At 42.0% G+C, this 26,176-nt stretch overlaps 1 protein-coding gene across 27 annotated transcripts in view; it reads left to right on the top strand.

Moving 5' to 3' along the window:
- LOC108921599 (disks large homolog 1) overlaps positions 1-26,176 on the top strand; it is a 94,397-nt gene that overhangs the window by 43,883 nt on the left and 24,338 nt on the right. For 12 of the 27 annotated variants that reach the window (XM_029249107.1, XM_029249091.1, XM_029249092.1 and 9 more), the window contains 7 exons: positions 18,362-18,460; positions 18,971-19,024; positions 21,473-21,523; positions 22,436-22,560; positions 22,961-23,130; positions 23,481-23,617; positions 24,308-24,452. In XM_029249107.1, the coding sequence (XP_029104940.1) occupies positions 18,362-18,460; positions 18,971-19,024; positions 21,473-21,523; positions 22,436-22,560; positions 22,961-23,130; positions 23,481-23,617; positions 24,308-24,452 (781 nt within the window). Of the gene's footprint in view, positions 1-5,485; positions 6,962-15,647; positions 16,300-18,361; positions 18,461-18,970; positions 19,025-21,472; positions 21,524-22,435; positions 22,561-22,960; positions 23,131-23,480; positions 23,618-24,307; positions 24,453-26,176 lie in introns of those variants that run through there. The other 15 variants (XM_029249108.1, XM_029249095.1, XM_029249101.1 and 12 more) reach the window with 7 other exon arrangements.

Genomic DNA, 26,176 nt, shown 5'->3' on the forward strand with positions numbered 1-26,176 from the left:
TTTAACTCTGACCCCTCTCTCACCATTTTCAAAGGTTTGGTCCAAGTTGGTTTGTAGTGATGAGGAATAAAGTATGCTCATGTTTTTAATGTTGGATTTGATAATGTTTGTGATGGTTTTGCCTGTGATGCTTTCGGATCCTGTTTGGATCAGAAGCATTTTGTCAAGCTGGGTGTAATTGAGGTATATAACTGTGGCCTAATTGGCCTGGCATTCCACAGCACAAACCTAACAAACTACAGTGAATAACCCTTTGGTGATGGTGTCAGGGAGTTTTCTGGATACTCCCTGTTTTATTGCATCATCGAAGGAAAAGCGCCTGACCCCAGATGTTATGTTTGGTTAGATTCCCACAACTGGAAATGCCACTGATTACTGTTAGCGATAAAACTTAATGGAACAGTTAATCCACATTTTTTTCAGTAGTGTAAGTCACTGAGTCAGTGACATTAAGACAGGAGCAAGTGTCAGTTATCAGTGATGTAAGTAATGGGCTTGTTTTTTTTTTGCCTTCTTGCAAGCATTGCAGGACTATGCGGTGATATGTACAGTATAATAGGACTAATGAGAACTTAGCAAGGGCAAGAGAGCCACTAAACCCAAAGGCAGATTTACTTTGATATTACTGAACATATAAATATTCAGAGTGAGTAGGTTATTCAGGTTGTATAAGTTTTGTCAGGAAAACAAGAGGACCACCTAAAAGGAGGCATTAGTCATTGAAGACAGACCAAGTGGAGGTCTGGGGTGATCAGAAACTCACTTGGAGAGACCCTGTGGAAAGATGTGGAAAGAGTGGAGACTGCTCCTCTGTCAAGGATGCAGATGTTTTTTAAATTGTGTTTAGTATTCATTTTGTATTTTTCCGATGCAGATCAAACCAACCACTTTGTTGGAGTACCACAGCACAACTCCATCCACGATATTGTCCTTGTAAAGCTTTCCCACAAGTTGCCTAACTGTGGCGTCTGTCTTATGTGGATTGCTCCATCTGCAGTTTTAGGTCACAGAACATGGCAGTGTTTGGAGAATTGTAATATTGTGTTTCTTTACAAACAGAAAGATTCTCAACAGCAAGTGTACAGTGCTGCTTGAAAGTATGTGAACCTCTTGTGCCTCTTAGTTTTACTACAAAACAGTTATTTAATCAGAACCAGTACTTCTCATCTGACATAACAGCTATGTAATTACCAATTCAATGTGTGTGTTTAGATGAAGTCATGCGTGCTGAAGAAAAATGGAAGTAGTGCAGGTGCAAAAATAAATGACTTTCGAATTGCATCTGTTAAACAAAGCAGGGAAGTAGAATCAGGTGTGTAAATTATCATTTCATTTTATAAGTTTAAGACTTAAGAGTTAAATTTTCTATTTTTAGTGTTTTATAAAGAATAACGGCCATCCTATTAGGGTTCAGATACTTTCAAGCAGCGCTGCAAATTTGGAGAGATTTTTGCTGTTCTCAAGCCTTACCACTGGACATGGCATTCTGTCCGTGCAGACACCCAATTGATGAGAATGAAGATGAAAGCAAACAAATAAATAGAGGGAGTAATAAGAGGCCACAGAGTGGCTAGTGTCTCTTCCCCTTTCTTTCTCCGTTGCCTCCTCTCCTCCTCTCTCTCCTGGAGCTCTTTAGCTGTGCAGGTTATGAATACAAAACATGGGTGGAATTGCCCAGCATCCTGAGTCTGATGTTTCAGGGCGAAGGCATGAGGTTAGTCAAGTCCAGATATTACAGATGGGCAGTTCTTCTCAGCTGACCTGTGTTATCCTGCCAGCTGCTTGTTTTATTCAATTAATTTATTTCTTGTTTGTGTTTCCCTTGGATCGGTCCAACTCTCAGATCTACAGGGTTACTCCAGCATTTAGCGATCATCCTGATAGCCTTTCTGTTGACTCTCTCCCAGGGATGAGGGAAACAAAGGCTTCTGGAGCAGCAGGAAGAAGAGAAGGCGCGGGTGAATGCCCCACATATACAAGCAGCCCACCAGTCTTGCCAATTTCTCTGAATGATAGCGGAATGCGAGGAGTGCAGGAGGGTCTGGGGGAGCTGGAGGGAGTTGGGGGTGGTGTTCCTCTATTTTCTGTTCCTTTTGTTTAGAGATGGGACAGGTGAAGTAGCCTGTAACCATAGCAATGTGTATGTGCAGACGGGAAAGTTTTGAACCTTTTTGGTAGTCCTGGTGGCCAGAAGGAACTGTGGGTTTTTGGCACTGGTCAGCCCTCTCTTGGGGTTTCAGGCTCCAGGAAGGAACCCTTGCTCACAGTCAGTGCTTGAAATGTGTGATCATTGGTGCAACATTCTGGCCTTAATATGCAATGCCAAAAATGATGGGCAGCCACCTTGTTGGGACTCAGTAGAATCAGAAGATTCTGCTCTCATTTGCTGGTAAGTATTTGTTGTTTTTGAATAATGGAGCAGCTCCTGGTGGGTGGGGATGGGGATGCAGCTGATGTTGGGGGATTGCTCTGCTGTGAATGAGACAGAAAACCTTCCTGTGTAATCACAAAGATGTTCTGCCTTTTGCTTGTTTTTTAAAAGATGGCATGCAGTATGCTGTTGGTAAGAGGGTAGTTTCTGCTGGTGTGTGTGAATTTCTGCAGTGCCTCTTCTGTGTGTTACTGCTCCTCGGTGGTTTAGGGCAGTAAACTCATGAGCTGTTTTTCCAGGAAACAATTGCTGTTTGTGAGGAAGCTGATGAGTGGAGTAACTTAGCTAGCCCGTCGGAGCATTTCTGAGTACTCCTGAGGGTTAATTACAACACAGCGAGGCTCACACTAGTTGGGGAGATAGTCTTTCATATGGTACTATCCAGTTACCATGTATTGCTGGCTAATTTATGTACCTTTCTTTTGAAACTAATTATCTGAAAAACTTCTGTAACTAAATAAAGTAGAACTATTGACTGAATCTATTGACAGGTTGTTCTTTTAAGTGTGTGGTTTTAGTTAGCCTGCTCCTGAGCCCACTGTACCATGGAGATTGGTTGGCTGGCTTTCAGAGTTCTGCATTGCTGCGTGAGCTGTCTTAGTTCCAACAACATAAAAACCCACCAACGTACGCTTCACAGTCCGCTGTGGGTGTGAAAAGTCATAAAAAAAGAAAAAGTACAAAGTTGTGGATTATGTCTTTCTCTCTAGTGGGCGAGTGTCGGCTCTGTAGTGGTCCTCCACGGAGGAGGTGGTTCCATGTGGGAGGTGCAGGAGGAGGTAAGCAGTAGGAGCTGTAGACTGCAGATGACTGTCTCCTCTGTTGTTGTGAACTTGGATGGTATGTTGGTTTCTTATGCTTTGAAGATTTACTGGGATTTTACTGTTTGCAGTAGCATTTTAATAAGCTCTCTCACTGCAAGTGTTGTATTCCAGTGGAAGTATTTTTGTTTGTTCAATAAAAAAATGTCAGACTTTGCATTTTAATGATTTGGATAGATTAAAAAAAGTTATAGTAGAAGGCTTTCGTTGTCAGCTGATAGTTCATCTTTCAAAATTTATAATGGTGCACACTTATGTTAACTGGTTCAGTTTAAAAAAAAAAAAAAAAAAAAAAGAAAAGAAAAAAATTCCAGTGACTCACAGCAGCACTGTTCTGCCTTCCATTTTTTATTGCACATGTTCTGTGTGCAACAGTGATAAATGGAAATATGTACGGTATAAGTTGTGACGAAGGTAAAAATGAATTGATATAATTTTTCAGAGTAAATGTTTTTTTTAATTTTTATTTTAAATGACCCTTGGCTTTTATTGTTTATGCCTTTACATCCTGTCATCTGTTATTTTTAAAAAATATGCAAGGTAGGTAATTTCAAGTTTCCATTTATTAATGACAGCAAACTTGAAATGGAAGTGCTTTTAAAGTATAACTTACCCATGTATATCTTTCTGAATTATACAGTTCCACTGTCCCTTAGGAATGGCCCTATCCATTAAGAACACATTACTAGAGAAAAGTAAGCCCTGGGTGTCAATGTGATCATGTCCTTTGTAGCGGAGGAGCTGGCCGACACTGTAAAAGCCTGGTAGTTTATGGCCGTCCGAAACCAATTAGCTGTAATGGGACCTGGGGGGGAGGTGGGGAGGCAATGCGTTTCAGTAATTTTGTTAATTCTGTGTTGAGAAAGCTTAGCTCTGTGGTGTTCCTGGATCACACTTTTTTTTTCCCTCTCTCCGTGAGGGGTGGGCTGCAAGGATGTTGAGTAGGCAGGCAAACAGCAGGGTTTTCACTACCCATGCCATTAAGGTCCAGTGCTTGTGAATGAGAAAGGGGTGGGACCTGCAGGAGGCTGGAACATTTCTAATTGGACACTGCAACAGGGTGTGGAAGGAGCTCCCCCTACAGGCAAGCAAGGCTAGCTTTCCCAACATCTGCTTGTGGCCAACCACCCATTGCTCTGTCATCTTACACCTCTGTGGAACAGAAGTGTGTCAGACGCAAGGCTTTGCAGTCAAAATTGCAGACACATAGTTTCCATATTCCCTTTGGAGATTTGTACAGTAAGTTTTTACTGTCGATTCTTCTTAGCTTAAAGCTGACATGTGCCCTCTGCATCCAACAGTCTGTCCTTTGACGCAGTGGTGCGAATGTCAGTCACACTGTTAGGATGCATCAACAGCATTGCTTTGTTCAAATGGCAGTCATACTTTGGTGGATTCATAAGTCAGTCTTCCTCGTCTCTATAATAGGACTTATCTGTCCTTATGTCATGGTTGTAGTCAAGTGGAAATGGCTAAATGAAGACTGGTATGGTAGTACCAGTCAGCTAGTAAAATCTGGAATTAAATTCTAGCCTAATGGAAGAAAGGACTAGCTACTCCTTTCCTCCCTTTTGAACATTTATAGGACATAGATGTTATCAAAATGGGTCTGGGTACTTCTTACATATTTTTATTATGCAAATAATTGTACTGACATACAGTAACAATTTCTGCACATGTAGGTTTTTGTGTGTCCAAGAGGTAACAGTCAGTGGAATCATTTAAGAGAACAAATGGTTTATGAGCAAAGATAAATATTAAAAATTCAAGGCTTAGTTTGACAAAATATGCTGTAATTATTGTTGGGTATAAATTCACATAACGATTTTATATCTGAGACTTGTTGTAGAAAAGCCCTGTTATTTTCTTACTTCTGCTAGGACTGCAGGGAGTTGATTTGGCTGTAATGAAGTGTTATGATTTATGCGCGATTGTTAAATTTTTGTTGTGTTTTGAATGCTATTGTGGCTATTTATTAAAAAAAAGGATATTGTCTATGCAATCAGTGCTGTTTTATTCAAGCCTGTAGAGTATATTTAGACAGTGAGAAAGAGGAGGACTGACTGGAGCCTGGTAGGGATTCCTTCTCAATGTATTTGATGTGAGACCAGTTGCCATGGATTTGGTCTCAGAGGGGGGGGATGGAGTGGGGGAGGAGGGCAAACAGAGGCTTTGACTATATCTGCCAACTCATTTGACACCTGTGGCACACCTTACTGGTAGTCCTCATCGAGGGTGGGCTCATCCGTTTTTATATTGCCTTTGACTCTGCAAATCATTTGTGCTGTGGACGCCGAATGGCATGCTTTACGACTTCCACTTGCATTTGTGTGCCAAATATATTTCTGCGTTTTGCTTTTGTGTTATTTTTTTCCTCCTTCAAACTCCAAACGGAACAGCTCAGCCTTTTGTTTTTTTTCGTTCCGAGCTGGCAGTGTGTGGGAGACGAATATACTGCAGAGTCTGGAAAAAGCAGAAGCATAGCTTTGGAAGCACTCAGGCTAGAGGGGACTCGATTTTTACCTGGATTTATTTCACACAATCTATTTTGGATCTTGCTGTCTTATTTACTTTTTGGATATAATATGGGGAATGCTGTGACTGTTCTCTCAGTCTTGTCTTTGTTAGCTGATTTACGCGGCTGCAAGATAGGATTAGGTGCCGTAGTTGTGCAATTGCATCGGTAGTATCCTGAGTGGTGTCAGTAATAACAGTCTTAAACCAAGTCTCACTGGGATATTTCTAACCAGGGTGTAAGGGAAGAACGGTGAAATGGATGGCTTCCCGAAAGCTTTCTGGCCTGCAAGGCCCCTCTGACTTGGAATAAAATTGAACACAAAAAATAATGGAAATGATGCGGGTGGCTGAAAAAGAAAAAGGTACCAGTCTGCCTATAATTAATTGCTTCTCTGTTTTATCACACCGTTTGTATTTCAGTGTCATGATGATTGTTCTCATTTTAAGGAGGGGCGTTGATCGAAGCTGTGTAATTTGCATTTGAGTTCTGCCATCTCTTTAGGTTAGTAAATCTTGAAGATCATCTCAGTTTGCTGCAGCTTTATGGTTGATCATTTAAAGGCAATACTTGTCGCTTGAGCTTTTTTTTTTGCTCATCTTTTGTTCCTATCTTTTGCATGAAAAAAAACAATTGTTCTGTCAGTGGCCTCAGCAAGAAGAGCGAATCTTTTTGTGATTTTATGGGTCTAGTATTCTCTTGAGAACAGCCTTAATTACTTGGTTAATTTATTTATTAACATGAAGCTTTTCTGTTTGAGGGACTGACAAGAGACCCCTCCTCTTTGAGGGAGGAGGATTGGACATTTACCGTGAGCTGACTTTGGAGCGAGCGCTCTGAGTTTTAAAGTTTCTACAGAGCATGGTGTAACCTTATCGCGGAGCCCCCTGCCCCCTCCCCTCCCACCTCGACGGACGCCTTGTTGTTCGGTAACTGCTGCAGAGTGATTCCCTCCCTGCCCCCAAGGGGAAGTGCACCAGGATGAATTACATTTTCGGCAACAACACCCTGTACCCCAGGGGCAGCCGCGGAGCCTCAGCCTCGGGTTCGGGTTCAGGTTCAGGAGGGCCCAAGCTGAAGCAGTGGGTCAAGCGGAGCTCCAGTGAAGAGCTGCCTTCACGCTGGCAGCAGTTGCTGGCCTTCTTCAGCCGCCGCAATGCCTTCACCGACTGCATCACAGCAGGAGCTGGCCAGGTAAATCTTCTGCATATCCCTTGCCTGCCCACCCTCCATGGCTTTTCCATGGCTCTAGTTCTCTACATCTTGTAGCTCTTACACTGGGCGCTCACGACTGTCAGCCAGGGACCTCTTCATCTTAAGTTTTTGATTTTCTCTTCAGTATTTAAGGGAGATTCCTTGTGGTATTTTAATTTGCTGTCTGAATTTAAATAGATTTACTACTTGTGTTCTTGTATGTCTTGTTTTCCGTAGTTCTAGCATAGTATTGACTATTTAATTGCTAGGTTGCTGTTTAGAGTTCTTAGTTCTTTTCTTGAAGCAGTTAAGTTTTATATAATTTGAATTGTTCATCCTCTGTAAAGTAGTCTTTTAGTTTTATAACATGGCAGTAAGCTGCCCTCCACACTTACTCTAAAAGATCACACTGAAGATGATGAGTTTGATTTATGTAACTGGGAGTGCTGACTTTACTCTTCATTAGAATGCTCTTAAAAGTGAGGGGGGAAAAAATCCATGCTGGCTATACATTTTTGTGCTTTAGGCATGTATTTTAAGACAGTTTAAAACTATAATTTTTATTAATACTTTAACTTTTATGTCTGCATTTTTTTTTTTTTTTTTTTTTTTTTTTTTTTATTTGTAAGTAGTCACCATGCACCTTTCCTGTTGCTAAATGTTAATATGGAGCTGTGGGTCAGGAGGTTGAGACTCAAGTCTTTGAGCCAGCTTGTTGAGGGCAGAAACCTGGAACAATGATACTGTAGACTACTAGGTGGGACTGGGGGCGGTTAGCCAGTGAATCAATGGATGACGTGTTTAACAGTAAGGCAGTGAACTTGCAGCTGAGTCTTGGGATTGTGAGATAGTGGGGCCAACTGCTGAGATGTGGGAATGTGTTCCAGTTATTAGGTCTCCAGCTCAGCCAAATTGCTCCTCTGGGGATCACCGTTGCACCTTTGCTGACGGATACCTTCCTGATTGCCGGATGTGATGGTCAAGGGTGCAGTGTCTCAACATTGGGAAGGAGTAAAGATATACCCTCCTTTGTTGTTCATCAATTGCATTGTCCCCTTGCACTTGGACCCAACGTTTTCCGATGTAGTGTATGTGGTTGGGAGGAGATCCAGTTACCCCTAGTGCTGCCAGGTCCATATCATTACATATTGATGGTACATGATGGATGGGGGAACAAGAAGTTGAGTGGCTACTGTAGTTTGGTCAATACACCAGGCAGTCAGCCATGTCTGTTTTGTTTGCCCTCCTCTTTCCAGAGCCATTCCTAATTGCCTAAAGCCAGACTTGATGAATATTGCATTTTAATCCCCTTGAAAGCAGCTTTGTAAGAGCCTCTTTTTATTTGTTCGATATATGCCTTAGTTTTACCCTAGTAATTGACCTTTCTTTGCCCCATACTCAGTAATGTCTTTACAAAGACAAGTTATTATTGACGTTTTTGTATAAATAGTGCTGGCAGCAAGTGACACGGATGAAAAATTAATTTACATCTCTGCAGTGGTACAAGAATTGTGACTGGTCATGGTGTTTAATAGTATGGTCACTACTGGTTTAGTGAAGTTTCATCGGATCTTTTTATATCTGGTTTTGCATTCCTTTTTCTGGAAGCTGAGACATGCTTATCCACCAGTAGGTTCCTTTAAATGCACCATGATTAAATTATACTTGTTTATGCATTAAGGAAAGTGTTGCCAGTATGACTGTCCAATGAGCATTCGACCAATGTGTTGTGTTCTTTTTCAGTTTTCCTGTGACCTACCAGTTTATATTTATTTACTCAAAATCTAATGTCCGAAACAGGGAAGATGACAACAATCGGCTTACATCATAACACATGATTCTGTATAGTAAGCAATGAATTATACATAATTCCTAGACCATGACTTGAGCATGTAATATCATTGTGTTGACATCTAATGGGAAAAGTGTGCTTTTAGTTTGTGACAGTTCTTAGGCTTGAGCATATGTTAATGGTCAACTGGAAGTTTGGCCAGAGCGTGTTTAGTCTGAGTTCATGAAATACGCCATGGTACCATATATCAAGGTGTGTCACGTTTTTAAAAATAACACCAGCGCTCTTTTTCTCAGTGCTGAAACAATTAAGTCTTAAGTCAATAATTTCATGAATAACTGCATGTGATCGAAATTGATTTTCCCAGGTTGTTGTTTGTTCCCACTTCTTTGCCACGAAAAGCACTTATGGATTGACTAATGGTCTTTGTTGTGCTATCACCCTGAGTTGAGTGAGCTGCTGTAGAGCCTGGTACCCAGGAGAATGTAAATCTACTGCAGGGTCTGCCTCCTGTGCCCGCTGAGTTTGGACTTGAGTCAGGTATCATGCACCTTTTGGCTGTATGCGCTCTTCCTGTCCTCCCTGTCAGATTTTTCAGTTCCTCCATCATCGTCTTAGTACACAATCTTCAGAGCTGCACAGAGCTTCAAATAAATATCTAAACGTGGCTAAACAGAATTTGCATATGCAGAGTCCTTTAGATTTCCTTGTATTATCTCACCTAGAATCTTCAGCTGCCACTTTATATATTCCTTTGCCAGCCTTCAGATATTTTTCCTCATTAATTTGAGAATATATGCATGGGAATATAATGGGTGTTGAGGACGCCTGCCAAATGAGTGAGCATTACAGGAAGATGAAAAACAACAGTCATCTTATGCTTCCCCCAGTGGAGCAGATAACTTGTTTATGCTGATAAAAGCATCTGACGGGTGATTGAGGGAAGTTCAATCAAATGCATAGGCATCAGCAGACTGGTAGCTCATCCAGCTTATTCTAACTTGGTACTAAATAGCAGTTCCTTAAGTTACTGATGCGTCCCTAAAATAGACCTTACAGACGCGTCAGTGCCAAGACAGGGTTCAAGGGAAAGCAGTAATTTCCTCAGGGCAAACTAAAACATTTTCAAAAGTTGCGTTTTTCTGTTACAGGTATAGCACATGGAGTGGTTTTTACATGGTGGTTAATATCACTTGTGCGCTGAAATATTCTGTATTTGCATGTGTTGCCACTGACAAATTTTTTTAAAAATCAAAGGAAGCAAACTAATAGTTGTTACTAGTAGATCTCTTTTTTAAATTTTTTTTTTTTTGCTTTTTTGCACTGAGAAAGACGATGGGTTGAATTGGTGGATGGGCAGAGGCGAGCCTTATTTTACTAAGGAACAACAGTATTTTTGTAATGAAGCACTAAGGGGCATGGTGACGGGAATGGTCATATGCTGCTCACTGTTCCAGACACATCTACGGTAATTAAAGGAGCCAAGGCTGTTATCTGCAGCTTCTGACTCTCAGATGGGCCAGATATTCCACTCCTCACAGCACATTAGTGGAGTTAGCAGCCTGCTCCCAGCAGACTATAATAATTTTCCCTGAACCACAGCCCTTCCTTCCTCCTAATCTCAGTGTAAAAGAGAGAAACTACTATTTTTTTCTTTGCAGTTTCATTTGAGTGAAATGGCTATAATTCCTCAAATGTCATGCCCATGTGAACAATAGGTAGTATGGTAATTGGAGTAAAGACATTGGATTCAAGTCCCTCAGAGTGTTGTGTTGTTGTAGCCTCTAGTAAAATTCTTACTCCACATCGGCTCAGTAAACATTTAATTACAGGAGCCATTCCTGTCTTTCTCTTGTCAGTCACCCCCTGGAGCCCCAGTGTGCAGACGAACCCCCTTTTTGGACCCCTTGTACTTTTGATTCGCACTTGTTTGCTGTCCTTTAGAAAAAATATTGATGGAAGGTTTGCAGCATGCATACAGAAAGCTCACTGAAGCACCGCTCTCTCATAAAAGTTATTGAAGTGGAGAATACGGTGCCTGCAGCCTTTGTTGTTTGAGCTGAAATCGCCTCAAGACACTGTGTAACTTTGCTGTCACAATGAGGGACCTCTTGCTGCAGCCTCAGTAGTTGCCATGGAGTTTCCATAGAGACAATCAACCAAGGCACTTTGGTCATGAGATTCCTATTTGGTTTGTGTTTCCCTTTCTCTGGTGAAGGGAGGCATGAAGTTCTGCAGCTGAACGAAGCAGGTGCCGTGTGTGTGGTGGTGGTGGGGGGGGGGGGGGTCTTCATTACTAAGTACTTCACTGCGCTGACTTTGTCTGTACAGAAGGCTCCAGTTTCTGTTGTGTAATACGCTATGTAAATGCCCATGGCACGGTCACAATGGATTAAAAGTCATGGCTGGGCAGTGGGTAGCAGAGGTGTATGTGGGCTTGGGGCCTTGTGCTATGTATAATGGTGGTCTGGTAGTCTCTCCAGGTGAACAGCATAGGTCCCCCACGCAGTGACCCAACACAGTGCTCACCCACACAGTTCATGCTGAAAACGCCTCCTCTAATTAAAGTACATCATGTACTGTGCTGTCCACTTTTTGCACATCATGGATGTGCATAAATGGGGGAAAAATAATTAGAAGAAATATAGAAAAGTAGCTTTCAGCTTAGTCCTCAAAAGCCGTCAGTTTCTCGGATAAGCTTTTTGGTTATAAATAGATTCCCTTTTTTTTTATTTTTTTTATTTTTTACACTTCAAAGCTAAAAGACAGTCTCTAATAAAGTCCCTAGTTGTCACTGACAGGTTTTTTGATGTAAGAAGATGCCCTGAGGCTAAAGTCATAGTTTATTTACTGTGGCTGTAGGTGAAGTGTAGTTGTCATTAGATACTCTTGAGTGCACTCGCTTCACACATTAGTCTCATGTTGAATGGAATTTTCTAGTTATCCATGTTCAGTCTCACAGTACACCTTAGAAATGTGCCTTTTGTAATTTAATGTTGAATTAATATTAATCGTCCTGTCATCTGTGCAAATTCATGTTTTGTGCTTTCTTTTGACACATCACATGTGTCACACATCACACTTCACATGCTTCACAATGAAAACTAAATGACCTGGTGTTCTCTGAAGGCAACTTCAAGTCAATCTTTCCAAAATCCTTAAAGCCCTTGCTGTAAATATTATGCAGTGCTCTTCTTTTTCCATAGGGGGATGCTGTATTATTATTAGCAGTTGTAGGAGTTAGTCGTAGGAGTGGTTGCCTGGCAGATGCCCTCGACTGAAGCAGTCGGTACTGCGTGCAGCTGACACATGTGCCGCCCTCGCTGCGATTGGCCCGTCTCCCCTGGACACCCCCAGTCCTGCGCACAAGTTTATTGGACAGCATTCTGATAGTCAACCTGCACAGGTTTTAGCCTGCTTTTGAAACAACTCCAGACTTATTTTCCATAGAGTAGGAAGCTGTTGCTTTCAGATATGTGCAGGCTTAGTCTTTGGAAAAAAAGAAAAGCAAGTTGAATATGCAGTGCATGGAATCATTGTCTTTTTTAAATATGTAAAATGATTAAGCATGTAATTTCTGTCTGGTTTTGGTTCTTGTAACCTTCTTGCTGTCCTGAAAAACAACAAAGACCCCAATCCACAAAATTGTATTTCCTGTATTCTGCTTGCTACCAGAGAAATGTGATGCAGCCCTGTGTATTATTTTCGAAACTGGTCCTGGGTGTATGCAGTTATTTGGTGCACTTGTGCATGCTGGATTCCCTAGTCCAAATTTCCTTATTTTCTGGAAAAAAAAAAAAAGGTACGTCTCTGTGCTCACTTGTTCTTCAGTAATATTCCTGTGGCCCACATTTACCAGAATTAAGAGTTTTGTTGAGAGGAGGAGAGATAGTTGGAGTCAAAAGAATAACTGGGAGGGAAAAAGGGAGAGGATGAGGAGTGAAAAGAAGAGAAACAGGAAGAGGAGGTGAAGGGAGGGGAGTTGCAGAAGCCAGTTTTTCAACAAGACCTCTTCATTATTCAGCATTTAACTCCCCCACAGTCACAGTCAACATCCTTGTCACAATAGGCATTCAGGCCTCTGTTTTTGTTTTGTTTTGTGTCAGGTGAAACCCATTTCTCTTTCCAAATCTTGAATAAAATAGAATTTTAAGAAATTGTATTGGAATTTAAGGAATATGTATTATTAATGAATTTATGACATGACAATGGGGATATCATCAAAAGGCTTTCTTCCATTCAGTAAATACAGGAGATGATCACTACAACAAGAATGAAGTTGTATAATGTTCCTCCATTCTGATAAAACAGGTCATCTGCTGTGGACTCGGTGGAACCCCACATATCTCCTTCAACCTTTCTGCTCATCCATCCGTAATCGATAACCGTTTGTCCAGTATAGGACCTCGGTTATCAGGAGCCCATCCTGAAAGCTTGAGGCAGAGTACACCCTGGATGGGACACCAGTTCATTATGAGGGCACTCATTCAGTGACCACAAAGGATGATTTGTCACCAGGAGTGAATACAGGGAGAACATGCAAACTGTATGTAGACAGAGCCAGATTTTAATTCTTGGCAAATCTTACAGTGCATCATTGCCAACATTTGTCTAGTTTGCAATTTCCAATTTCAGCAAGACTAGCATTGTAAGTCGATTTGGAGAAGAAGCATCAGCTAAATAAATAAATGTAAGAATCAAAACTAACTGCAGAATCAGTGCACACTTATGGCCTGTAGATGGCACTGAGAATACCTAGTACGAAATACATGAATTTATCTCTTTTCAAAGCCTTATGCAGAGCTCGTCCACTGTACTTTGGTCATTATCTTTTTTTTCCCCTTACATCACTTTATTGAAAAAAATTTTGAATAATAGTTTGCTTCTTCTGAATGATTTAAATATGCTTGGCTGGCAAATTTTGTTTTAGAATTTGCTTTTAACAAGTTGAGGAAAATTGGAATTTGTGAACTTTTATACAACAAATTGAAAGCGTTGCTTAGATTTTTGAATGTTCTGTAAAACCGCTTGCTTCATAAATTAACTGTCAGTCCAGACATTCTAATGGAGTTACGGTGATTGTCTGTCTACCTCCTAATGCATTTGTTGTGATCGCTGTCATAAACACAGTACTCTGTTAAAGGCAGTCTTAAGATTGTGAGTTTTATTCATTCAGGAAGTATACACCGATCAGCCAAAACCATTAAAACCACCTGCCTAATATTGTGTAGGTTCCTCTCGTGCCACCAAAACAGCTCTGACCCATTGAGGCATGGACTCCACAAAACCTCTGAAGTTGTCCTGTGGTATCTGGCACCTAGATGTTAGCAGCAGATCCTTTAAGTCCTGTAAGTTGCGAGGTGGGGCCTCCACGGATTGGACTTGTTTTTCCAGCACATCCCACAGATGCTCGATCGGATTGAGATCTGGGGAATTTGGATGCCAAGTCAACACCTTGAACTTTTTAACAATTTTTGCAGTGTGGCAGGGTGCATTATCCTGCTGAAAGAGGCTGCTTCTGTCAGGGAATACTGTTGCCATGAAGGGGTGTATGTGGTCTGCAAAAGTCTTTAAGTAGGTGGTATATGTCAAAGTAGCATCCACAGGAATGCCAGGACCCAAGGTTTCCTAGCAGAACATTGCCCAGAACATCACACTGCCTCTGCTGGCTTGCCTTCTTCCCATAGTGCATCTTGCTGCCATCTCTTCCCCAGGTAAATGACGCATACGCATGCATCCGCATGATCTAAAAGAAAACGTGTTTCGTCAGACTGGATCACTTTCTTCCATTGCTCCATGGTCCAGTTCTGATTCTCACATGCCTATTGTAGGTGCTTTTGGCAGTGGACAGGGGTCAGCATGGGCTCTCTGACCAGTCTGCGGCTACGCAGCCCTATACACAGCAAGCTGCGACGCACTATGTGTTCCGACACCTTTCTGTCCTGGCCAGCATTAACGTTTTCAGCTATAGTAGCTCGTTCTGTGGGATTGGACCAGATAGGCTAGCCTCTGCTCTCCGTGTGTATCAATGAGCTTTGAGCCCTCATGACCCTGTCACTGGTTCACCGGTTGTCCTTCCTTGGACAACTTTTGGTAGGTACTAACTACTGCATACTGGAAACACCCCACAAGACCTGTCATTTTGGAGATGCTCTGATCCAGTTTTCCAGCCATCACAATTTGGTCCTTGTGAAAGTCACTCAGATCCTTATGCTTGCCCATTTTTCCTGCTTCCAGTGCATGAAATTCAAGAACTGACTTCACTTGCTGCCTAATATATTCCACCCTTTGACAGGAGACATTGTAACAAGATAAGTGAAGTGAAAAACATTGATTGTCAGTGGTTTTAACATTTTGGCTTATCAGTGTAATTGAGCTCTATGCTGTGCTTCTCTAGTCAGTGTAGCTTAAGGGCAGATTTGCAGTAGGTCAGATGGAGCAAGCAGCCGGTCATGCTGAGTGCGCTTGGGGCACAGGTGGAGCGCAGTCCCTTTCATCTTCAGTGGTCTGGCCAGAGCAGGGCAATAGCTTCCGGACAACGCCGTTGACCCCACATGCTCCTGTGGAGACGCTTATGATTGCATAACAGGAAACAATCTTGAAGTATAACGCTATGAACCAAGAGAACACCCCCTGTTAAAGTTTTAAAACAGAGACTAGGTAATTTTTGTGCTCAAAAGCACAATATCTGAATACACTATTGCGAGGACAATCTCTGTAATGTTATGCTTGTAACATGTCTCTTTTGCTATTCTGTTGTGTTCCACTTTGATATGACTTTGTGGTTCATGGGATAGATTATGAACTTAGAATTGTATGGTGTCAGGTATTTAATACATATTATAAAGCCCCCAATGTGTATTTAATATTTCCTGTTCTCATTGTTACAAGAGCTTATTACAGGATATGTTGCATTTGTCTGTATTCTCCCAATGTCAGAATGGTGTCAGAGTGCATCTTTTGCGGTGGAATTTAGCATTGCGTGCAGTGCCCATTGAGCTTATTAGCTGGCAAGAGTACAGCAGAGTGGGGTGTGGATGAAGAGAGAGAGTGGGCAAGTGAGAAGAGAGAGAGAGAACCTGTGCAGACAGAGTGGCAGTACAAGGGGTTGGAGGCAGAGAATAGGGCAGTGTTGATCTCCGTTTATCCACTGCCAGCACAGTTCTGCAGAGAGCGCGGAGTGCCTTGCTTCCTCTCCTATCCCACGGTGAAGTTGGGGGAAGGAGTATCCCCTCTCTTGTCTGTCAGGATGACCACCTGCCCTCAGCGTTGTGAGTTCTGGCGTGCTTCTGAGGACACCGCGAGAAGGAATCCACGTTTGCGGCATGCTCATTCAGAGGTCACAGACTCTCTGCCATCGCAGCGGCCAGGCAAAGGTATCCTAGAGAGTGCCCACCGCTGCTATAGCTCCTGCACGCTCCCCGTCTCCTCCAGGAGCAGGACACGCTTCCTCAACCTGCGGGACAGTGTGAGAAAAAGCCCAACCAAAAGCACGGCCAAAGTTGCCTCCACTGGTGGCCTGCGGGCTGCGCTTTCGCTTGACAAGGTAACACACCAGCAGACATGACTTGTTGAAGGGCATGTTCTTCTAACTTTTTTGTGGTAAATTTCTAGTTTTAGGTGTTGATGGTTGTGTGCTGAACTGCAAACAGAAGTGATATGCTCTCCTTGGGGAAGTAGGGGTGTGTGTTCTGCGAGTAGGCTGGGTTTTAATATTGTAAATTACAATGTTCTCCCAACCCTGATTTATCAAAATGGGGTGTTTTTTTGAGAAACCGTTGCCTTCATGCTGTTCTCTCGATTATACTTTTTTTAAATATATGTAAATAGTGCTTCTGAAGTGTTTGTAATTTTTGTTTCCCTTGTTTAATTTGAAAGGAAATATTGTATTTGTGCAACATATTGTGTTTACTTAAGGCTTGTCTAGAATAAATGCTAAACCATGGTTTATTTTATGAATTGTGGTTAATGTTGACAATTCCTTGTCTAGCTTTGTTTGGTTTCAAACATTGGATGTGTGCATGCTGTAGTTGATGGCTCATATCTGGAATCCAATAATAACATTGTTCCAGTTTCATTTCAGTCTTGTTCTTGCTGTTTCCTTTCTGAGAAAACTGACGAGTTTAATGTCTCGAGGACTATATGTGCAAAATGGCGTTGGTGAGGTTAGTTTTTATGGAAACATGGGGAAAGAGCCGTGGCAATCATATCGGGTCTGTTCGACATGTCTGGAGTATAATTCCCATTTTTACCATGCAGGTTAGTACTTGGGCTTGGCCCTAAAGGTTGAGGTGGTGCCAAGGCTTGGGATTACTACTGGAGAATTAATTTTTGGTCCTTAGGGGGTGCTGTAGATTTCTCACTGCTGTCTTCAGGGGACCATGACCAAGACTCTGGGGAAACTTCCCTCCTTCAGGACCATTCCCTTACATATTTAATTTGTAAAGAAAAGTTTGTCATCTGATCATATGTTACTGTAGTTTAGACTGCCATAGTGGATTTAAGTATATGCATTGCTAATGTATTGTCATCATTGATAGCTCTTAGTATTTTTGTTAATAGCTAGAAGATTCTTGACGTTAAAGTTGGGCTTTCAGTGTAGTGCAGTAGTTTTGTTCTCTAAACATGCTGAAGGTGCTCTGACATAAGTCAGCATGCTTTGTAACAGCCCTGTTCAAAGGTGATGAAAAGAGTGTAAAAAGAGTGGCTTTGGCAAGGTTTGTTGACAAAAGTTTTATGTTGCGCTTTAGATGTGTGACAGAATGCTGTTGCCTCCTTTAGAATGTTACCCACAACTTTTTACCACAAACCCTATCTTTTTATCTTCTTGCTCAGCCTGCCCTGGAATCTGTACCCAAAAGCACTGCTTGCTTTGTCTGCAAAGAGATCCACCTATGCCGTGACAACTGTCCTACCCTCTGCATGCCCTCTACTGTTCATGAGGGCTCTATTGGGGAGACTGGTAGTGATGTGGTGGATCCTGGAAGAATGTGTGTGAAACGGTGGCTGTGTTGTACACCACTCACACCTTGCAGACCCACACATTTTGAAACTTCTGACTAGCATCCACAGCCAGTTGTGTGGATGCAAGTTCCCCGTTTTCACTGGAAACACTATCTGTATGGACTGTAGCACCATTTGCACTTGTGGGAGAGCTGACATTGTGTAGTATGCTGTAAAATAAATAGTTTTGCATTTGATATTCTATAGAACAAACAAGGGAATTATCATAAAACTAAAGTTAAATGAATGTAATCAAACCTACCCTTGTAAACAAACTGTTCAGATGTTTGCTTAGAGATTAATTCTTTTTGTAGTCTTTGCTTCTCTCAGTTTATCACATGGCTTTCAGCAGTTGACATATCAGTGTTGTTTGTGCTGTCTCGTAATACTTTACACACACACTCACGCTCAGGCACACATTTTTGTACGCTCAGAGCATCTATCCACCCTACTTCTCCCCACAGTGCGTTGTTTTTGTGCATCATCTTAAAACCAATCTCATCCTCTGTTCTCCACACACCCACCCCAACACATGCTCATGACCACTGTCTGTTTCACTGTTTGGTGTTGTGTGTTTTGACCTTTCGCCCCATGCTATTGTTTAGCAGACAGATGCTGCTCCTCCCTCTGCTCCCATAATCCCCGTGATCCCTATATCGCCAGTCCCTGCTGAGACCGCCGTCATCTCCTCACCCGCGTCACAGGTCCTTTTTTCTTTCTGTTGGTCTTTTTTTTTCTTTTTTTTTTTTTTTTTTTTTTAAATAAATATATCCCTCCCATTGCACTGCTGTTTTGATGGAGTTAGAGATTACACAGCCATTGCTGCGTGGGTCCCTTGACTGAGGGTCTGCACGCAGGGCAGTGGAAGTGGAGAGCCTGCACGGAAACCTGAAAGGGAAACGGTTTTGTTTATTTGGAGACATAGTAGCATTCATGCTTCAGCATTGCATATTCTGCAGCATAAAATGCCATGTATGTATGCGTTCTGCCACAGTAATTTGCAGCAAAATGCTACTTTTTTGTTTTGAAACAATCACTATGTAAGTGAATACTTCTGTAGATAGATAGTTTTGGATATATTTAGCTTCTTTTTTTCCCCAACAGTTTTTTCCAAAATTTTTTCTCAACTGAGTGGAATGTCCCAGTTTGTTGCAATTTCTGTGTAATGCCCTGCAAATATGCTAAGTGAAGTGTTTGCTCTGTTTCTTTTGCAGGCGAATCCCCCACCTGTGGTGGTGAACACTGACAGTTTGGACAGTCCACCATATGTAAGTGCTTGTGTAAACTGCGGTTTTCTGCCATTGTTTATTTTGCTTTGCTGTTCATGGAATTTATTTTTTCAAACTGAAAAATGAACAGAAAATAACATAATTCCAAAGTTGTATGCTGTGACTATTATATTACTACTAGCTTGAAGTTTGTAAAACATGTGGATGAAGTATGTGAAAGAAATTAGTGGAACAGTGATTTCCAGAAAAAAATTTTGTAAACTGTGCTGTATAAAGCCAAGCATCATGTTTGTTACTCAGTCATGGTTAATTTGATATAGCATTAAATGAGGTCGAAGATCTTTTCCCCTCTGTTTCCAGTCGAAGGAGCAATCTCTGTGCCTCTGCTTGACAGCTTTGAATATTAGTTGTTTTTCATATGAAAGTATAGTTAGTGATTTCTTAATCTGGGCCTGTAGTGCACTAATGCAAAGTGACTTTAGTTCGCTGTGGATCCTCAATCCATTCAGCTGCTGCTGTTCTGTGTGAGTATGATGTATTACCACAGGGTAATGGATTTCCTCTCCATCGGTGAAGGGTTTCAATCTATCACAAATCTAGTTGTCAATGCACAGGAATGATAGAACTACACAACTGGATTAGAAGTGTCCTGTTCACGTTGCTGTCCTTGGTGCTGAAGAGACTGCCACCTGGTTTCCAGCCTGTTGTATGTCATCTGCCCCCATTTGCTATAGCAATTAACTCTTCTAACAGGACCCTTACCAACCACTGCATGAATGTTTGGTGGAGGGCAGTGCAGTAAGACCCCACCTGGAGCTTGAGCTGGCTGTCTTTAGGTTTCAAGTCCATGTCCTTAAACCCTATTGCAAGCATGCCCTATTTTTTTCCCCCACTAGTTGTGTTATCTTGGTTGTTTGAATGCCCTTGGTACTGGTTTTGTGTGGTGATTGTCATCATTACCTATAGCCCCAAATGCTGCAGGTCCCATTAGTAACCAAGGACTTGTCGCCTAAGCTTGTGTAAATTTGGATTGGTTGGTGAGACTGTAGACACAGCACAGGAAATGCTGACTATGGAGGTTAATCTTTTGCTGCTTTTCTGATAGTGTTTTGCTCAGTTTTTATCAAGGTCTTCCTCTTCCTTTTTGACTTCTGTGGGAGATGTACATTATGTGAATGATATTGAGTACAGTAAGGATTAGACATTCAGCTGGATGCCTTCTCACTGGTCCATGCAATTACATTGCAGCTCTTTATGCGCTGGAGCTCTTCATGTGGGTGGGTTATCAGAAGCCAGAGGCTACTTTGGCACTGGCTTCCAGCTGTCACAGTACCTCTGTCCCTGGTAGGTCTTGGTTGTGAGGTTCCCTTTTCTATTTAAATTGCCTGGGGAGATTATGGGGCCAAAGTGAAAGTGACACCAAGCTGAGTGCCCATTGCTTGGCCCTGACATGATCGCTCCACACCGTCACTCCAGTCACATATTACAGGAGATTGACTGGAATTATAAGGGATCAGGAGAAGCTGCAGGAAATGTACATACTGTTAGTTTCCCACTTCAGAAGAACAAATCTCTTCAGCCTGGAGAGCGATGGGAATAGAATGATATGGCTGTCACTGACCAGCTGGAGCGATGCTCTCTTCCTTACTGTCACTCATAGTCTTTGCTACGCCTCCTCAGACGTACCCTCCACCCTCGGGTCTGGCATGATGACTGCTCATTTCTGCTTCAGAGACAGCAAACACTACGAGTGACTCTTTTCGGTCTTTTTAGAGATTTTCTTTAAAAGCTGTGGTGTTCGCCTGGTTTTCAGAGTACAGTTATCATTTGCAGTGCACAATTCTTGCATATGTTATGTTATCTTCACCAAGGTGACGCTGAATTGGTTTAAATGGTGCATAAGCTTCCTGAGGCCCCCTCTGGTTTTCATTGGGTGTTTCCTGTTTGAGACTGATTAAAATAACAGCTCCTTTAATTTTCAAAGTTAAATTCTATTATGGAGAATTACATTTTTCCAGCTCAGTTGCACTGATATAGCCCCTTCACTGTTTACATTAAGTGGTGCTATGTGCTTAAAAAAAGCCTGGGTCAAGTGCTGGGTCTGAGCTAGAGTACCATTGACCAGAGGTACAGAGTAAGCATTGATCTTTCCGCTGTTAGTTGTTATGGCTTTGAAAAATGGGGAACAGCATTCAGCAACCCATCCTGTAGCAGAAGATGATGTGGAGACATTTGAATTCCTTGACCTCTGATGCTATGGAGGTTCTGCAGCCACAGGTAATCTGATCAGGTGCTTCCTGTGGTTGTAATTTGGCAGCAAAAAAAGGTCTTGTGTGATGTAATGTGTCTTTACTGGCGAGTGTGAAAGAACCACAATGTCCATTATCACCTGTGCAGATAATTCTTCTTTCTGACTATACTAGATTGCATTGTGATCTTGTCCAGTATGTCACGCCAGTGCTCATTGCTGATGTTTTTACATTCCAGGTGAATGGTACAGAAGCTGATTATGAATATGAGGAAATCACGCTTGAACGGGTAAGTAGAGTAGGTTACTGTGTTGTATTTGCAGGTGGTCAAACGGTTTGAGATTTAATTAGCAGAATAAGGAGGTTTTAACGGCTTGGTTGAGAGGCCTGAGTTTTCTATGCTTGACAGAATGAATAAAGGGTCAATAATCACTCCTGAGACTTGTTTTCTGTTTTGGAAGATTTCTTGTAATTGATGCAGTCCACAAGTCCAGTTGTCCCTTTTGAGCTGAGAGCCCCTATTGAAAAAGGCGTGAAGGTATTGGTTCACTGTGAGAAACTGAAAAGCTAACATAAGTTGCCTTTCAGTTTAACCTCATCATTAAAGTACTGTGCAAGGTAAAACATGTGTAGCCCAGGTTCAATAGTCAGTGGTTTTGATATTGTGAGCTCAAATCTCTTTGTCTGCCTAATGTGGCTCTGAGAATGGAGGGAAATATGTTCCAGTCAAGCATGTGTGTGTTGGAAAGTAGTCAGCCAGAGTGCTTCACGAGCAGACTATTGACAAAGTGTTTGATTTAACCCCAGAGGTAATCTTGTCTTTGATTCCATGGGATTATCTTGGGAGAAAGCCCAGTGGTTGTCTGAAGCTGTGCTGAGATTTAGGAAGAAGATTTTGATTAAAAGTCACATTGGCGTACCTTTATAGCAGGCTTAGTGAAGTGCTCCACACATTCAAAAGGATGAGAATTTGGAATAAGGCAGAAAGGTCTGTTTTTCTTTAGTTTCTGAGGGGTTCAGTGCAGTTCCTAGATGTTCTTAAGTCTTCATTTAAATTGATCTAATGGACTTGTCTCTCAAGGACTCTCAGAGGACAGTTTCTCTGGCTGTGAAGGGAAGAAGTAATGTGGTAAATTTCAACACAACTTCCACACTGTGCATTGTTTGTTTTAGTCTTCTGTTCTCTCCTTTTCATTGAAAGGGAAATTCAGGTCTGGGCTTCAGCATTGCAGGTGGTACTGACAACCCCCACATTGGTGAGGATCCCAGTATCTTCATCACTAAAGTCATCCCAGGTGGCGCAGCTGCACAAGATGGCCGACTCAGGTAAGTCTGATGGAAGCGTGTGTGCCATAGCCTGTGCTGATTGGTACACCTCTCCCCAACTACCATGAGCATGGTGTTTGTGGTTTGTTCAGTGACTGCTTTCTTATGGCAAACGGTACCAATCACATCCACACTTGTTTCATGCACCACAGGGCTTGTTCTTTTCTCCTGACTGTTAGATAACTCCATGCTGTTTATAATAATTTTTTTTAAAAATTCTATTACACTTAAAACTTAGGAACTTAAGTTTTTACCTTATACATAAAGTTTGAAGTTAAAATGTTTTCTCTCCTGGTGGGTACGGTAGGTTGTGTTTATAGCTGGAATTTTGACGGTCCAGTTCTGTTGAGTGTGTTGTGCATACAGACCTTTGTACACATGTTCCCATGTTCCCCTTCAGGGTCAACGATTGCATACTGAGGGTGAACGACGTGGATGTGAGGGACGTGACGCACAGCAAGGCCGTGGAGGCCCTGAAGGAAGCCGGGTCCATTGTCAGACTGTATGTCAGAAGAAGAAAACCGCAGTCGGAAAAGGTCATGGAAATCAAGCTTGTCAAAGGTCCTAAAGGTAGGAAGGAGGTGTGAATACTGGGGAAATGTACACTTCCAGTTACCTGAAGAAAAGTTTAGTCATTTCTTCTTTTGGCAAGATGTGTTTTACAGCTGCTGGTTAGCAAAAATACTTTGCTTTTACAGCAACAAATTAACATATCATTGAGAACTGGGTGTAGAGCAGCTGCAGTAAACCGTGGGATAGTAGTAATATGGGCCGGCACTGCACATCCTGGCTTGACATGGTTCCTTCAATGGAAACACGGGAACAGTAGATCTGAATTGGGAGGCTGGAGTTTTTCTGTGCTATTCTGGTGGAGTTTGTGATTGCTGACGTCTAATTCAATCCTCGTGTGTGTCACCCAGGCCTCGGCTTTAGCATTGCAGGTGGCGTGGGCAATCAGCACATTCCTGGGGACAACAGCATCTATGTTACCAAGATCATCGAGGGTGGGGCTGCGCACAAGGATGGCAAGCTGCAAATTGGAGACAAGCTTCTGGCTGTATGAAGAGCTGTTTTGAAGTCCTTCTGTTGTCAGCTCTGGCTGTGTTGTTAACTGTCATAGCTCAGCAGCATGTAATGTACACACACCGTGAATCCCTTTTATTCTGGTTATTAACATAAAAACTGAAATTGAACAAGGGGTAGTTAATGCATCAATACCGGTCAAATGGTGTATTTGGTGCTACATATCTTAAGTACTGAACCTCTTGCTTTGCCAAGATGTTGGGAGTTGATGTCGCACTACTGCTGTGTCACTTAAATCAGGCTCCCCTGCTTTTAAAAAAAAAAGAAAAAAAAGAAACCTGTCATGACCAGACAAGTACAAGTCACATTTAAGTGCATTAGATTTATTTGTGGAGGGAAATGAGAGGCATTTACAGTTAAAATGAATTTAAATCTGTCAATAACTCTAAAGATGCAAAAAAAACCACTGTTTACTTTTACCAGTCGTCTTGAAGTATATTCACCATAGTAATGTTGTGTGTGTCTTTGAGAAAGATAGTGAGTTAGTGAATGGGTGTGTGTCTGATTATCACAGTACAGTTACTTTGCTTGTAGTGACTCTCCTCTCTCCCAGGTTCTTTTAAAATAGCTTGTCACGTCTGAACATACTGTTACTGCTGTTAGTGCATCTGCCTGTCAGAAATCATCAGTTTGTGTGGGTTAAATTACATCTCCCTCTGTGCAGGTGAATAGCGTTTGCCTTGAGGAGGTCAGTCATGAGGATGCTGTAGCCGCCCTAAAGAACACTCCAGATGTGGTGTACCTGAAGGTAGCCAAGCCTACCAGTGTCTTCACAAATGATGGCTTTGCCCCCCCAGACATCACCAGCTGTGAGTGTGACTCTAAGCTACCTGTACTTCACCAAAAAGGAAAGCAAAATGGGAAAGTGTAATTTCGGATCACACCCCCCCAAAGATGAGGGATACTGGATCCCATCAGACATGTCTCCTGTCAGTTCCCACAAGCAACATGTAGCTGGTACAGCAAACTGTCTTCGAGCAGTACACTTCCCACTTGTGTGGTAGCCCCTTTTCAGCAGAAAGGACCCAACTGCTCCCCGCACAAAGATGATTAGGCCTGCTATTGATCTGCTTTGACTGGCACGCTAATGTCTGTGTGATACTGGGGACAGGGATGGCTGAGCGTAGGATTATTGATTTCTCGCAGCTGTCCTCTGCCAGACCATTAGTGTCCAGAAAGTATGAGGTGAACTCAGTGTTTTTCCATGTGAGTGCTGCCCAGTGCCCTGATGAACTGTGCTCTGGTTCGTAAACCTGTGCAAGGAAAGTATGGATTTTACCAGAAGCTGTTTAAAAGTTGTCAGGCTAGGAGGGAGAGGTTAATTATTTGTATATAGTCTAAAACCAAACAAAGCTTTCTGAAATGCCACTTGATTTGCCAGATGAGATATCATGCCTTGTGAGTGTTGCCTGTTTGGTAAGGAAAGGATATGGGACATGGGAGAGCTGTAAAATGCCACCACAAAGGCACTGAAGATGAGCAGATTTGTGCCATTCTGGTTTGCTTTACTTTTGAGATTGAAGCAGTTCCTGTTTTTTGTTCTGTAATTGTTTATAGCAGTTCTTCACCTCAGCCCACCGTGGAATGGTAGTTTCAAGGTCCAAAACATTATTCGACTGGTTTATTAGTGTATTCTGATGTGTGTTCTTGAAATTGTTCTATGGGACAAAGTATGTTTTTGTGAAAGTGTTCTATGGGGCGAAGCCATTGAAATTTAGGCTCAGAAAGCTCCAGCTGCTCTCAGCGCCTGTCGCAGAAAGTTGTACCTTACAAATAGGACTGTTAGATTATGCTCTGAACATTCATCTGAAGATCTTAAGGCTGCTGTCCATAAGTTCACAGCATTGTCACATTCGCACATTGAATTTATGTTGAATGTTACTTTTCCAGTCATGCTACTGGAGTTTCTGGATGTGAATGATGACACCTATGCTCAACAATGCAAAGGGCAAATAAAATATTGAATAGGACCTTGTTGCTTTGTCTTTAGGATTATAGTCCAGCTAGGGGTGCTCCAATGTAAGGAATTGAAAATATTTCTATTAAGTCTGCAAAAAGACAAGTCTTCTGATCCTAGAAATTGAAACAATAATCTTACACTCAGATTTTTTGTTTTGTTTTTTGAGATACTGTCTGTTTCGTTTTGTTGTTGGGTTTAGCACAGGAGGCTATGAGCGACATCTGATTGAAGGAGATTGGTTTATTTCCCATTGCAATGTTGCTATCATGGGGGCTTCATCGCACAGCTGTTGACGTCATTGTAGCCCTTTGAAAACCCTCTGAATACCCTGAACAGGGCATTTGAGTGCCTAATGGATTATATAGGTCCTCATTTCACTCTGTCTTTTGTGTTTACAAAAAATACTGGCACTCTTGTCTGTTTTTTGTAATTAAAGTCTTTTAAATTATTTATTTCCTTTTAGTAGTATGACTTTATTAACCTGTAATTGAATATATGAATATTGATGGGGTGTAAATATTGAAGCAGGGGGGTGCGGTGGCACAGTGGGTTGAACCGGGTCCTGCTCTCTGG

This window comes from Scleropages formosus, chromosome 25 (assembly GCF_900964775.1).
Source record: "Scleropages formosus chromosome 25, fSclFor1.1, whole genome shotgun sequence".
Lineage (NCBI taxonomy): Eukaryota > Metazoa > Chordata > Actinopteri > Osteoglossiformes > Osteoglossidae > Scleropages > Scleropages formosus.